This window comes from Ictalurus furcatus, chromosome 19, assembly GCF_023375685.1.
Source record: "Ictalurus furcatus strain D&B chromosome 19, Billie_1.0, whole genome shotgun sequence".
NCBI classification, from domain to species: Eukaryota; Metazoa; Chordata; class Actinopteri; order Siluriformes; family Ictaluridae; genus Ictalurus; species Ictalurus furcatus.
Window position 1 is genome coordinate 3,052,087 of NC_071273.1, and position 13,589 is coordinate 3,065,675.

Here is a 13,589-nt window from a genome sequence, read left to right on the forward strand (position 1 = left end):
ACTCATATATATATATATATATATATATATATATATATATATATATAAATGCAGCATTTCAGTTAATTTAATAAACTGTTCAAATTTAGTTCTTTATAGTCTCTTATTGAATATGCAATAATTGTTAAGCTTATTCATGAGGATTGTTTTTAACAGAGGCAATAAGGAAAGATACTTGAGGGGTGGGGGCATGGGGCCCGGAGTACAAATTATCCAGGGGCCCCAGAAACCCTGTGTGTGTGTGTGTGTGTGTGTGTGTGTGTGTGTGTGTGTGTGTACTACTCTGCTTCTCCTGTAAAGCTGGATTTAGTTTGGTTTATGTATCTGAGTGTGTAGTACATTGTACAGGGCTGTGCAACAGTCAGCAAATACACTTTGTTCTAAGAACACTGTGTCTGCTCTTGCACACGTCCACATCCCTGAAAACCCCGGCAGCAGAAGAACATGGCTCCATAAACACTAGCTATCATTAATAAGAGTATAGAGTGTACAGAATTAGGAGTGGGCGGGATTTCTTCCATACTGCTCCTCTAGTTCAAACTGAGTGTGTGTGTGTGTGTGTGTGTGAGAGTGTGAGTGAGCGCGCGCGTTCGTGTGCGCGTGCGTCCTCTGTTCTTTGTCCGCCATTGCAGGTCACAGTCAGAGCTCCGCTGTACCGCGCAGGCCCGGAGTAGCGCAGCCGCTCTGAGGTTAGTACCCTACCGCGCAATCTCCAGCTATTTCAGCCCCGGCGCAGCCGCACCAACACACCCGGCAGCACACACTCCTCTCACAGAGGCGCAGGCTGCGTTAGCGCCGTGCTGAAGCCAGCATGACGGATTTGTCGGGCTTTTCTTCTCCTGCACGGATTAGCACGCGTTTCAGCGGCAATAGAGCAGAAATAAAACCCAGTGTAGAGTTTGTAGGCCTCGGCCTGGGATTAAACTCCTGTGATGGCGCGTTTGAAACGGATAACGCTAGCAGGAGCGGTCTGCTGTACATACCCGTCCTGTTGAGGGATACTACACGGCTTTTACACACACACACTCACACACTCGGGACTTTAGAGATATATTTTACTAAATACTTGTCCGGTTTCAGAGGATTAACTCGGAATGTATAGTGTAATACACGACGTGTGCAGCTTCTCCAGCTAGCTAGCATGCTAGCAGCCAAGCTAAAGGCTAACGAAGCTGGGTCAGTTCGATCTCTGTGCGCGGTTCTGATGTGTGTTCTCGCTGGTTCTGGTGAAAACGGGTCCGGAGGGGAGCGGTGCAGTGGGGTTGAGTGGTTTCGGTGGTGAAGAGCGTGTTTAGGAAAGCCCGCGGGGTTGTTCCGTGTGGACTAGCCCGAGCTAGTGAGTTTGCAGGAGACCTGGTGGCTGTGTTTGAATTCCTGATGGAGATCAGGTTCATGTCCAGGTCATGAAGGCGTGTGAGGGAGTTATCCCAGTCGTTTCAGCTGTGACAGGCGAGAGCCACGGCGTTATTAATGGCTGTATTGTGTAGGAAGTTCACTCCCCATAACATGGCCATTGTTTTCATATTTCAGAAGGCTGATATGAGTGATGGATGTCAGTGATGGAGGAGGAGAGCTTGGATTCCTGAGGGAATGTAAAGGAGTGTCTGGAGGAACAGTTTTAACAATCAGAAGAAGGCTTTCTTTCTTTTTCTGAAGATGTTTAGTTTGAAATGATGAATGTGATGATGTGTAAATCATCCTGTAGATGTCAGGGTCGCTCGCACCGTCAGCTGCGAGATGTGTGTTCGATGGTCGTGATGCTCCTCACAGCTCCAGCGGCTCTGTCCATGTGGAGCTTGGCATGTCGTCCTCCGAGTTCTCCGCTGTTCTCCCACCTTCCCAACACACACCAGTCACTGGATTGACTATGCAAAACTGCCCCTGTGTCTGTGTGTGTGTGTGTGTGTGTGTGTGTGTGTGTGTGAGAGTGAGGGGTGTAAAATCCAGGCTGTTCCCCATCTGTACTGTTTACTGAAGATAAATTCATGCTAAATTATTGTCATTGTAATGTTTTGCTGCACTATTGTGTTATTTTACAGAATTAAAACGAGGCAGTATTATGAACCTTGTCCTGTATGAAGTGCGGACAGTTTGGGGTTTGATGTTCACACAGATTGTTGACATTCAGGGTGGGGTTTTTTGTTTGTTTGTTTGTTTGTATGAAAATATGAAATAATTTTGCATACTTAAATATGGTATAATCGTGAAAAACATTGTGTCCCAGATTGCTTTGTAAACACACAGACACACACACACTCCCGAGTTTCGGCTCCCGGTTTGTTCCGGCCGCGAGGGCGATTTCAATACGTTCTTCTTTTGTCAAAGGCGTTTCTCTGAAAATATCGAATGTAATATGAAACATTTTTCAGAAGACGTTGAGCCTTTTGCGACGCCTTGTGTATTCATTTCTGATCTAATTCCTGCAGAGCTTTATTTATTTATTTATTTATTTCCCCAGAACTAACTGTTTTCCGATTTACTCCGTCATTCACTGTGGATCGTGTAAACCCAGTGTGGTCGAGTAAGATCTGCATTTACAGTGTAAAGTTCTAGGGAGAGGACGTCAGGCTTTTCCGCAGGAGCTGATAGAAACCTGTCGTGAAACCGGACGTTCATAAATATCCTAGCATTAAAACGAAAAGAAGATAGTCCTCGGTCATCTCTGTCAAGATTTGCTCAGAAGTGAAAATGTGCGTGGTCCTGCGTGTTTTAGCGTTTAGCCTGCTGTACCACACTCACGCCGACTCGGGAAGGGCTGTTCATTACCACGCCGCTAGATGAAGTGGGATGAAGCGTGTGCAGGATCGAGGGTTCTCCTGGACCAGGCTTTCTTGGGTTTCTGCTGATGTTTTGGTTGCCCGTATAATTTACTCGAACACGTCTTCTGGAATAAGTGCGAGGGATTGTGTAATGAATTGGTTTTAAGTCTTGCACCAACACCGGAGGACGACATAAACCGCACCCGAGTCTCCGCAGTTATTCACACCTTACAGATTTGCATGTTGAGCTAAACTCATGTCTAATACGAGCCTGTGAGAACGAATCAGGTGGTCATAATGCACCGTGTCGGTAAATGTTTAAGTACAGTCTTGGAATGCACGCCATAATATGTGGGAGGTAATGGAAGAGCTAGAGGTACGTAACGCAGTGTCCGTCACGTATTTTAGCTTTCAAGGGTAATAATTGGAAAGTTTCTGTCTTTCAATAATTCCTTAAAGCTATTTCAGTTGTGCTGTGTGTGTGTGTGTGTGTGTGTGTGTGTGTGTGTTAGTTAGATTAAGGAAAGCCATATGAAGTGATGGACGACCACACAGTGCATCAGACGGAGCACATGACTACCATCGAGGCCCACGCTGTTTCTCAACAGGTCCATGTGTCTACCTACACCGAGCACAGCATGCTCAGCGCCGACGAGGACTCGCCTTCCTCCCCTGACGACGACATGTATGACGACTCGGACATCCTGAACTCAGCAGGAACAGATGAGGTCACAGCACATTTGGCAGCTGCAGGTACAGCACACTCCCAAGGGAAAATAAATCAGTAAAATGGTCATTTTTTAAACTTCGGTCCAGTGTTAGTGAGAGAAGAGGATGTCGTATCATTTGAAATGAGGACGTACTTAGTACCATCCTGATTGAGGCAGTATATTTTGGAAGGAGGTGTTTCATCCCTCCAGTTCAGTCCCAGAGACTGAGAATCCGTACCAAGGCTGATATTTACGTCTGGACGCGTTAAACAACTTACAACCGGGCCCCTTTTGTTTGAACCCTTCTATTTTTCAAGTGATCAAAAATTGATTTATTAAAGAAATAATAGCTCTGAGTGTCTTACTCTCGGTTCGAGCCCTGGCTTTCACACAGCGAAGACTGCATTTTTTTGTTTAAAAAAAAAAAAAAAAAGGATAAACCAACATGAAGATCAGAGAGCTGTCTGTGGGAGCAAAGCCAGCCAGTGTGTGTTGATAAAGGAGTTAAAGTGTGCTGTTGATAAACTGTTTTAATATCAAACCTTCAGGTCCGGTCGGCATGGCCGCCGCCGCCGCTGTGGCAACAGGGAAAAAACGCAAAAGGCCACACATCTTTGAGTCAAACCCATCGATACGCAAAAGACAGCAGACTCGCCTGCTCAGGTGAGAGTACAGCATTGATCCATTCTGCGGGACTGATCCCTTAAACACCAACAAACAGAGAATCTTAAAGAGATTATCTTATCTCTAGGAAGTTGCGGGCAACACTGGATGAATACACGACGCGCGTCGGTCAGCAGGCCATCGTCCTTTGTATTTCTCCGTCCAAGCCTAACGCCGTGTTTAAGGTGTTTGGTGCCGCTCCACTCGAGAACGTGGTAAGTGTCCCGTCTCTGCATTCTTGTGTCTTTAATGCCTTTTAGCTTTCGTTTCAAATGGTGTGGTTTCTTCTGCCCTCTGTCAGGTCAGAAAGTATAAAAGTATGATCCTGGAGGATCTGGAGAACGCCCTAGCTGAACACGCACCGCCCGGAGGTGGAGACCTGAGCTCTGAGCTGCCTCCACTCACCATCGACGGCATCCCGGTGTCTGTGGATAAAATGACGCAGGTGGGTGGACGGGCTCACACCAGCAGAGGGCACTGCAGGCCAGGCGTTCGTTTCTCCCAGTCCCCCACACACCTTTCTTGTTTCAGTTTGCACAGCACGGCTCAGGTTGTAAATGCACGCCCCTTCTAGTTTTCCGAAAGCTTAAATGTATGTTTTCAAAACAGACCGGATACCTCACACCAACTCGAGTGTATTTACACCACTGCACTGACACTACCACATGATTTTTAAACATTTTTTAATTTCGAGCACAATATTTAAACGAGGCAGAGTTATACACTAACGTAAAATAAGAAAATGGATTTATTTTTCTGTCTCAACCCCACATGCTCTCAGAGCATCTCAAAACCTGTGAACACTTTTCTGGCTGCGAGCTTCAGGATCGTAAAGGCTACAAACCGACCGGGTTACAGAGCGGAAAAAACGTCTAAACAACATGACGAAATATACGACCGTGTATATTCACAGAATTGTCCGTCTAACAACGGGTACTCCCGGTCCTCTAATCTGTTTGCTGATATCATTTAGCAGAACATGTTTAGTACAGAATTCACTTGAGCTTCCGTCCTGGCTGACATCGGAGTAAGTCGAGGCAGAGCGGATATGTTTTGCTGTGGGCTGTGTTGTGATGAAAACTGTGTGCGGTATGAAGTGAAAGACTGTGTGTCCATTTTAACTGCAGTGTAAACACAGCCCCCAGAGCACAGGCACGCCTTCTGGGGGGATTGTAGATTCGAGAGGCAGGCCTTTGCAGGAATCGGCATGTAAGAGCTCGGATCTGTGCATGTGTGTGTATGTAATTATGCAGTCGGTCGAGGAAAGCTCCGAGGCTCCTGATTGACTCCCAGGTGGATTAGGAGCGGTAGGATGAAGGAAGCAGCTGAGTGGAGTGTTCAGGTCATTTATTTAATTAGGCCCATCTGTACAGCTTCAGATCAAGCGTGACTTTAGGGCCCGTTGCAGTCGCTCGATATTAAAACCCCCAATCATCTAACCTCACCATTTCCACAACGTGAAATGTGTTTTATTTCTTGTCATCATTATTCTCAACCTGTACGTCTTTTTTTCATACCCGTCCTCAGGCTCAACTCCGAGCTTTCATTCCTGAGATGCTGAAATATTCTACAGGCCGGGGGAAACCTGGCTGGGGGAAGGAGAGCTGCAAGCCCATTTGGTGGCCTGAGGACATTCCCTGGGCCAACGTGCGAAGTGACGTGCGTACCGAGGACCAGAAACAGCGGGTACGGTCGTAGAAATTACTGTCCACGATATGTGCTTGATGTTTTAATTGAGAGATTGCGAGTTTCCCAGTTAAAGATCCTTTAGTAAGGAATTAGGGATTATTATTATTATTATTATTATTATTATTATTATTGAGGCACCTGAGGCTACTGTTCTTGAGGCAAGCGCTGTAGTGTCTGCATTCACGAGGGTTTGTTTGCTGTTGGCGACAGGTGTCATGGACGCAGGCCCTGAGGACGATCGTTAAGAACTGCTACAAGCAGCACGGGAGAGAGGACCTACTCTATGCATTTGAAGACCAGCAGGTCACGCCTCAGCAGGTTGCTGCAGCCGCAGCACACAGCATCGCACACCTGGTGCCTTCACAAACAGTCGTTCAGACAATCACTAACCCCGACGGAACTGTCTCGCTCATACAGGTGAGCGCTCTGTTTTCAGATCGCCCCCCAGGCTGTGCAGTGTAGTCGCATCCACAGTGAACGTTTTCACTTAGCTTTGGTTTCATGTCTGTACCATGCACGGGTTTGGTGTGCGTGACTCGTTTTAACAAACGAGGAGGAAGAGCAGAAGGGAAAAAAAACTGGTGTTTGGGGCCCCCTAAAAATCCTAATGAAGACAAGCAGGAAGAGAAAGATCATGTGAAAAACAATAGGGTTGAAGCACCGTCTCTGCTTTTTTTAGTGCACTATATATATACACATGTATAAAACTATCTGTGTGGAATAGCGTCACCTTGAGTTAGTCTGGGGGTCTCACGTAGTCGGTAATAAGTGAATATTGGACGTAATAGTAAATGTTGAATAACGGGCGTGTGACTGACCTGACAGGTGGGCACTGGGGCGACTGTAGCCACACTTACTGATGCATCCGATTTGCCAGGCACTGTTACTGTCGCCCAGGTCAACTATTCTACAGTGACCGACGGGGAGGTAAGACCAAGTGAACAAGTGCATTGTGACTCAGCTGTGTTTCTACGTAATGACGTAATCCTCCAATACGATATTCACGTTCTTCTGTCTTTCGCTTTTTCCGGCATTCTTTCAGGTCGAGCAGAACTGGGCAACGTTGCAGGGAGGTGAGATGACCATTCAGACCACGCAAGCATCCGAGGCTACACAGGCGGTAGCGTCTTTAGCGGAGGCCGCTGTCGCCGCCTCCCAAGATATGCAGCCAGGAGCGACCGTTACCATGGCGCTCAACAGGTGCGCAGGGGAAAGAGGGAACGAATGAGTAAGGGAAACTGACGAGATGAGGCAGGGAGTTTGTGTGTAGCATTCGAAGCAGATTCAGTCCCTAGCCAGGTCTCCTCCTCAGGTGTACGTCCTGTCCCTTAGGGACTTGTTCCAACAGCTCACCTGAGCCCATTTACATCTTGTTTATCTCAGGCAAGCAAAGCAGAGAGCAGGAGCGCTGATGGAACATTCTGTCCCTGTGAACACACACAGCATCTTCCCGTCGATTCGGTTAGTCCTGGCTCTAAAGTGCGGTACGGCATTAAAAGGAGCTTGGGTGCTTCGGTGTCGTCTGTGTATTAAACGTGCAGTACCCAGGTGCACGTTATATGATTTAGTTTTTTATCCAAAACGACCGGATTTTCACGAATGCCACGATTCTTGTGTCACAACTCGGAATAAATCCATTTGTAAACCAGCTTGAATAAACGAGGCCCAATTTTGGTGGAATTGGAGCTTTTAAGTGGGTGGATTTTCCACCAGGGGGCAGTATGTGCTAGAATGTGTGTCAGAACCCTGGCCTCATGATGATTTTACTCGTTATCGGTTCACACAGCGACTAATATCATAGAACAAACCTCGTATATATCATGGCACAAACCTCAGTTCTGTCCAAGCTCGTTAGGAAGAACCATTGGTTTTTGTACGAATCATTTTCAAATTAAGATAGTTGAAAGAGTAATTGCTCACGGGAGATAACCCGAAGTGGAATAAAAGTCTCCTTAACACATGACCGTGTGTGTTCTAGTGAGGCAGCGGCCCACGCTGTGGCAACGCTAGCAGAGGCTACTCTTCAAGGAGGTGGACAGATTGTGTTAGCAGGAGAGACGGCAGCTGCGGTCGGAGCTCTCACTGGAGTGCAAGATGCCAATGGTATAAACACACACACACACACACACACACACACACAGAGACGCATCACTTTTTTGCACTTCCAACGTAAGCCTCAGCATCTTAATCTTTATAAAGTTTATTACCTGATTTTTCATGCTGAAATGCTCCTGCAAATGATTTACAGATAAATCTGTTTGCTTCCCGCTTCGTAAAATAGGCCCCACACGTTCACTCCGTCTGTCGCGTGAGGAGAAACAGTTTTGCATACGGGTGTGCGGATTATTTCCCTTTTATAATCGATTTATTGTCATTTATTTATGTAGTAATCAGTTTATTATGATCATCTGTTCCCTCTGTGGTCAGTGAAGTCTCAACCCTGTGCTAGTTTGTCTCCTGAAGCAGTAAGCGTTAGCATAACGTCGCTGATGGTATCGGCCCGTTTCGTCTATTTCTGCCCTTTTGTGCAAGAGCACGAGACGCCGACGCTAACACCGTAGTCCAAGTACAGATATTATAATGTAATAAGTTGATATAACTGTATATAGGCCTGTATACCCTGACCCCTAGGCCTGCTCATTATTAAGCTCAGTGATTATGTCGGTAGAGTACATATTATAAGGTGACACAGGAGATGAGAGAGAGAGAGAGAGAGATCTGCAGACCGAGCAAGCTGGTCTATAATAATCCTTTGGGTGTTTATGGAACAGATGGTGTGTGTGTGTGTGTGTGTGTGTGTGCGCGCGCGCGCATGCATGTGCATGTAAGATCCATGTCACCCACTCTATCCTTCACAATTCTAATTAATCCATGATTGCAGCAATGACTAAGCGTCTATGTATGTGTATTATGCTCTTACTCTGTGTGTGTGTGTGTGTGTGTATAAATAAACATATATATATATATATATATATATATATATATATATATATATATATATATATATATATATAATGTTTTTTTTTAAATTACACCGTTTATGAAACATTTGTTGATGACAATGTTTGTATTTTTAAGCTGCAGTATCAGTGAAGAGCATCTCACACTATTTTGCCCGGTCACCATTAGTAGTAGCAGTCCTGCTGGTGTCTTAGTGGACCCCCCCAATCCATTGTAACCACAGGCCAGTCCCTATGGAGCCCTCTTAAAGGGCTTTGATCCTCTCCATTATAAGTGCATAGGCTAATCACAAGGCCAGCTGTCGGCTAGCTCGCCCAAGGCAGCGACAGGAATCTAACGCGTACTCGCGCAAAGATATTTAAGATGTTTCTTTTTAACGTTAAACCGCACGTGAACCGTTCAGATCTTCGGGTCTTTCACACGGCACCTCAGGGAGACATGTTTAAAAAAAAAGAGTCTGTGTTTGTGTGTGCTTAATATACAGGAGCAGTTCTTACAATAGATATAATCAGGAAGCCCTTACTCCTCTTACACAGCATGCGGACGAAACCTCGGAAGGAACTGGGGGGAAGTTAGACTGATATGTTATGCGGCTATGTTTGAGGGAAGAAGACGACAACTCTGGCCTTCACACCTCTGTGGTTTTAAATAATTTATTTATTTATTAATTTCAGGAAATATAGTGCGCGGTGTGTGAAGCGTCCCCCCCCCCCCCAAATTTCAGGCTGCCTCCATTGAACTGGCTCTGATTATTTCCTAAGAGTCTGGTCTTTTTTTTCCTTTCGTTTTTCTGTTTTGTGCGTAGTCATTCTATGTGCTGAGTTTCATCTGCTTTCCCCGCGTTCATGTGGTTTCCCTCTGGGGTTACCGGCTTCCTCACGCTGTCCAAAAATCTGCAGATTGGTGGACTGGCTGCGCAAAATCTTTTTAGCGGAAAGACTTTGCACAGGAGGTGCAAGATGACATGGCAAGTTTTTCCACATCGTACATCACTTATTTATACAACGTCACTGCATGCATACATAGCACACAAATTAGCTCTGTTCTCATGAACTGTTTTGTAACCGAGCGACGACCCCCCCCCCTCCCCCTCCCCTCAGTCGACAGCAGACACTTCATAAGCAGTTTATTTATTTAATCAATAAAAAACAGACCAGCGTTGAAGTGGCCTCTCTGAGGTGGCTGCGACTGATTTGCTTTACTTAGCGCCTTTCTCTCCACCACTTAGCCGTCCTCAACAGTCGATGATTTAGAGGGGGGGGTTATGGCGGTACTCAACCCCATGATGATGCTTCACATAAACCACTACAATCACACACGGTGTAATTAAGAAAAATCAGTCCAGCTGAGTCGACCACTCCTGATTTGACTGCTGTTTGGATGAAGTGATGTAGAAACAGGGTCCCCTTCTCTGACAGCTCTTCATACATTTTATATATATATATATATATATATATATATATATATATATATATAAAACCACATACATACCATTATTGGTACACTTTAATGTGTCTCGATTACTGAAGGAACGTGCTTTACTAATCCTTAAGAGCCAAGAACGTGGTCACAGTGACTTTAAAAACAAGGGAGGTCCTAGGTTGTGTATATTATTGAAGCCGCTAATATTTATGAAACGTCATTTTGTAATGTACACCGCACACAGCAGGGGAGAGAAAGGAAACGTTGTGTGTGTGTGTGTGTGTAAAGAGGGGCAGAAGTAGAGAAACCGCGCTAGAAGAACTGGCTGTTGGCTGCGGATGACTAAATTGCCCTATTGTTTGTCCCTGCAGTGCAGCAGAGTAGCCCTGCCCACTGCTCTCTCTCTCTCTCTCTCTCTCTCTCTCTCTCTCTCTCTCTCTCTCTCTCTCTCTCTATTGCATCAGTTCTCTCTCTCTCTCTCTCTCTCTCTCTCTCTCTCTCTCTCTCTCTCTCTCTCTCTCCCCCTCTTTACTGCGCTGACTCCCAAACCGAAGTGCAACATGACCACTTAGTCGCACAGCACACATACCCAGTCTGCCTTCTCTCTAACGTTCTCAGATGACTGGCTAACTGAAGGCCGTTTGTCTGACTGCTGAACCTGTGCCTCACTTAGGTTCTCTCCACTATGATATAACCGTTTAAGAAAAAAAACAAACGCGTTTAACACGATAGAACCAAGCATATTATTTCAAAGTAAACGTCTAAATGCTGTGTTTAAATCATCAAATACAAATTAAAAAGGCGAGTCAAAATATTTCAACCGAAAACAACAACAAAAAGTCCGTCCTGGTGTGAGCTGATCATTCAGTAGTGGTTTATTAATAATGCCTGTAAAGTTCACACTCGGGGTTTCATCTACAGTGTTCGCGTTAAAATGTAGTTTAAATAGCCTCGCTATATGGAGCTATTGTTAAAGATGATCTGTGGAAGATTTCGGTCTCTCTGGTAGAAGACTGCAGTTGCGGACGTGCTGTGGGGGGGGAAACGTTAAACGTGCTTCTCCACAGCAAAGATTACCCTGACTGTTGAAAGAGCGACGGAGATCTACAGCGATGTGGAGAAAGCCCGGTCACTGACAGGGAAAGGACACGGGGCCTGACGAGACTTTTTGCTGAAGGTTGACTTTATATGAGTGAGGTTTCTGTGTGTTGTGATGGGTGAGCAGACCGCGCAGACAGGCGAGTGTCTCAGGGAGTTCACATGCACACTGCCAGGCTCTCCGTCTCCAAAGCTGATGAACCTCCTGGTAGAGGCAGCCAGGTTATGGTACTTTACATAATTCATGATGCCGTCAGTCATCAATTACAAGAGCCCCAGACCCACCGTTGCTTTTCTGTTGCTGAAGATGCCGAATGACCAAAAAGTTTGATTTCTGGTCTCATCTGACCACATGACCCAGTGCCAAGTGTAGACTCGACTCGCTGAAATAAAATTTTTGCGAGATGCTCTCAGGAAGGAGATTCTTGCAGTGCTTTCAAACAGCTTGTTGTTTTGAAAGTGGCTTTTAACGCTTTATATGAAACTTGACACGCACAACAGTCAACAACACCGTACACTTCTAAAACTCTTTGGGCTCCACCCCCCGGTCCTACGTCTACATCCTCCTCACTGTCTGGAGGCGGACAGTGTGCTCCTGGGACCAATGCCGGGCAAATTCTCTCTTTCAGACACTTTTTATGACGTTCTTAATGGTATTTTTAAATGCTTATGTATTATATATATCCATTACCTGATTTGTGCCTAAGCCCACCCCCTCAGTATCCCCACCCCCACCCCTCTGAACTGAACCGAACCTCTCGTACCAAGTTGGTATATCCCTGGGAGTTAGTCGCCTGTGTCATGCTGCCCTGTGCCCGCATGTGGTCTCCATCGGCTGTGTGGAGCAGCAGCTCACCCTGTAGCGAGCATCTTAAAGAGAAACTGTTTACCTGAACTCATAATGCACACGCGGCACACAAACCGAGCACAGGCACATCACGGCACCGAGGGTCAGAGCTCTGTAAACCTGAAATCAGGAACGTTATCAGAAGTGCTATTCAATCATCACACGTATTTTTTTAACGTGTTCTTTCCCTCTGCTTCCTTCCTAAGGTTTAGTCCAGATTCCTGTGAGTATGTATCAGACTGTAGTTACCAGTTTGGCCCAGGGAAATCGGCCTGTGCAAGTCGCCATGGCTCCGATCGCCACGCGCATCGACAACACCGTAACACTGGACGGGCAGGCTGTGGAGGTTGTAACCTTAGAACAATGACTCTCCTGCCAGTATGTTGGATAAAAAAAACCTGTGCCCTTCCATGAATGGATATTTTTAACAGGGAATTAAAATGTTCCAGGATTCATGCTTGTTTTTTAGTAGTGTAATCATTGTGTTTCAAATAATGTTTGCTTTTTTTTTTGTTGTTGTTGTTGTTGTGCTTTGTGTTTCTAGTCATAGGATATAAATAGACCAAATAAATAAATGGACCAACGTCAGTGTGGCAGCAGCAGCAGCCCCTGAATACCATTCTTCTACATTTGTCCTAGCCAAAAGAATCCTTTTTTTTCCATCTGTTTTAATAGCCGAATTTATTTTATCCGCACGTTGATTTCCGAACAATGTGTCTGTGCCATTTTATTTACACTTCTGTTGTCCTAAAAGTCATAAATTGTGCTAGTTTGCTTGCATTGTGATAGATCTGATGTAGGCCAGCAGAAAAAAACATGTACTTTAAGTGTGGGGTATTTTTTTGTTGTTGTTTTTTTTTTTTATTTTAAGTTTTGTTTTTTTGCATGTCACGAGTGAATCTACAGAATACAAATATGTCTCTCTGAATTTATTGAGGTATTCTTGTTGCACCGAATATCTGTTACCGTGGAGTTTGAGTATTATGTTACAAGTGGAAGGTCACTGAAATGCCTTTTCACTGGCGTTAAACGGACACGTTTAATGTTAAACTAACGTAAAAACTCCCGCTGACCCCAGTACTCAGCAGTCTGTTTTTAAAAGCGTTTATCAATGCTCAGTGTGATTCGGAGTATATGTAGGTGTACTCTCACGCATTTTCTCATCTTTTCATCCTGTAAATCTAAATCATGTAACAGTGTTCCTCCACAACTACATAATGCTTATTTGCTCATTTAAATAACATTTTCCCCAAGTCCACTTTCATGACTCTTCCATGCCAGAAATAACTCCACAGTTGTGTTTTATTGTGCATAAAGATGAAGATTATTCTATGACTCCTGTTATGGATCAATGTCGTGTGTATGGCTGTCATGCACCCATGTGTATTTTTCACTTAATGCATGGATGTACACGCTAAATGAATCACTGGCTGTATCTTT

The 13,589-nt window shown here is 45.2% G+C and overlaps 1 protein-coding gene across 7 annotated transcripts; it reads left to right on the plus strand.

Moving 5' to 3' along the window:
- The first annotated feature begins 550 nt into the window (after nt 1-550).
- Nucleotides 551-13,077, plus strand: nrf1 (nuclear respiratory factor 1). 7 transcript variants are annotated; one of them, XM_053650730.1, is made up of 12 exons: nt 552-689; nt 1,531-2,129; nt 3,272-3,512; nt 4,018-4,132; nt 4,221-4,347; nt 4,434-4,577; nt 5,660-5,818; nt 6,032-6,238; nt 6,647-6,748; nt 6,864-7,021; nt 7,800-7,924; nt 12,356-13,077. In XM_053650730.1, exons 3-12 carry the CDS (start codon nt 3,299-3,301, stop codon nt 12,514-12,516), a joined length of 1,512 nt encoding a protein of 503 aa, XP_053506705.1. In that variant the 5' UTR covers nt 552-689; nt 1,531-2,129; nt 3,272-3,298; the 3' UTR covers nt 12,517-13,077. The 7 variants fall into 7 exon arrangements, with proteins under 7 accessions (XP_053506710.1, XP_053506705.1, XP_053506708.1 ...); XM_053650733.1 differs by having other exon boundaries at nt 2,040-2,129; XM_053650735.1 differs by lacking the exon at nt 1,531-2,129 and having other exon boundaries at nt 551-689; nt 3,276-3,512.
- The last annotated feature ends 512 nt before the right edge of the window (nt 13,078-13,589 follow it).

Excerpts from the sequence above, each read along its gene's own strand:
- nrf1 (XM_053650735.1), top strand. The coding sequence starts at position 3,299 with ATGGACGACCACACAGTGCATCAGACGGAGCACATGACTACCATCGAG. Across the intron at positions 6,239-6,646 it reads GAACTGTCTCGCTCATACAG|GTGGGCACTGGGGCGACTGT; the intron begins GTGAGCGCTCTG and ends CTGACCTGACAG. Across the intron at positions 7,022-7,799 it reads GTTACCATGGCGCTCAACAG|TGAGGCAGCGGCCCACGCTG; the intron begins GTGCGCAGGGGA and ends TGTGTGTTCTAG.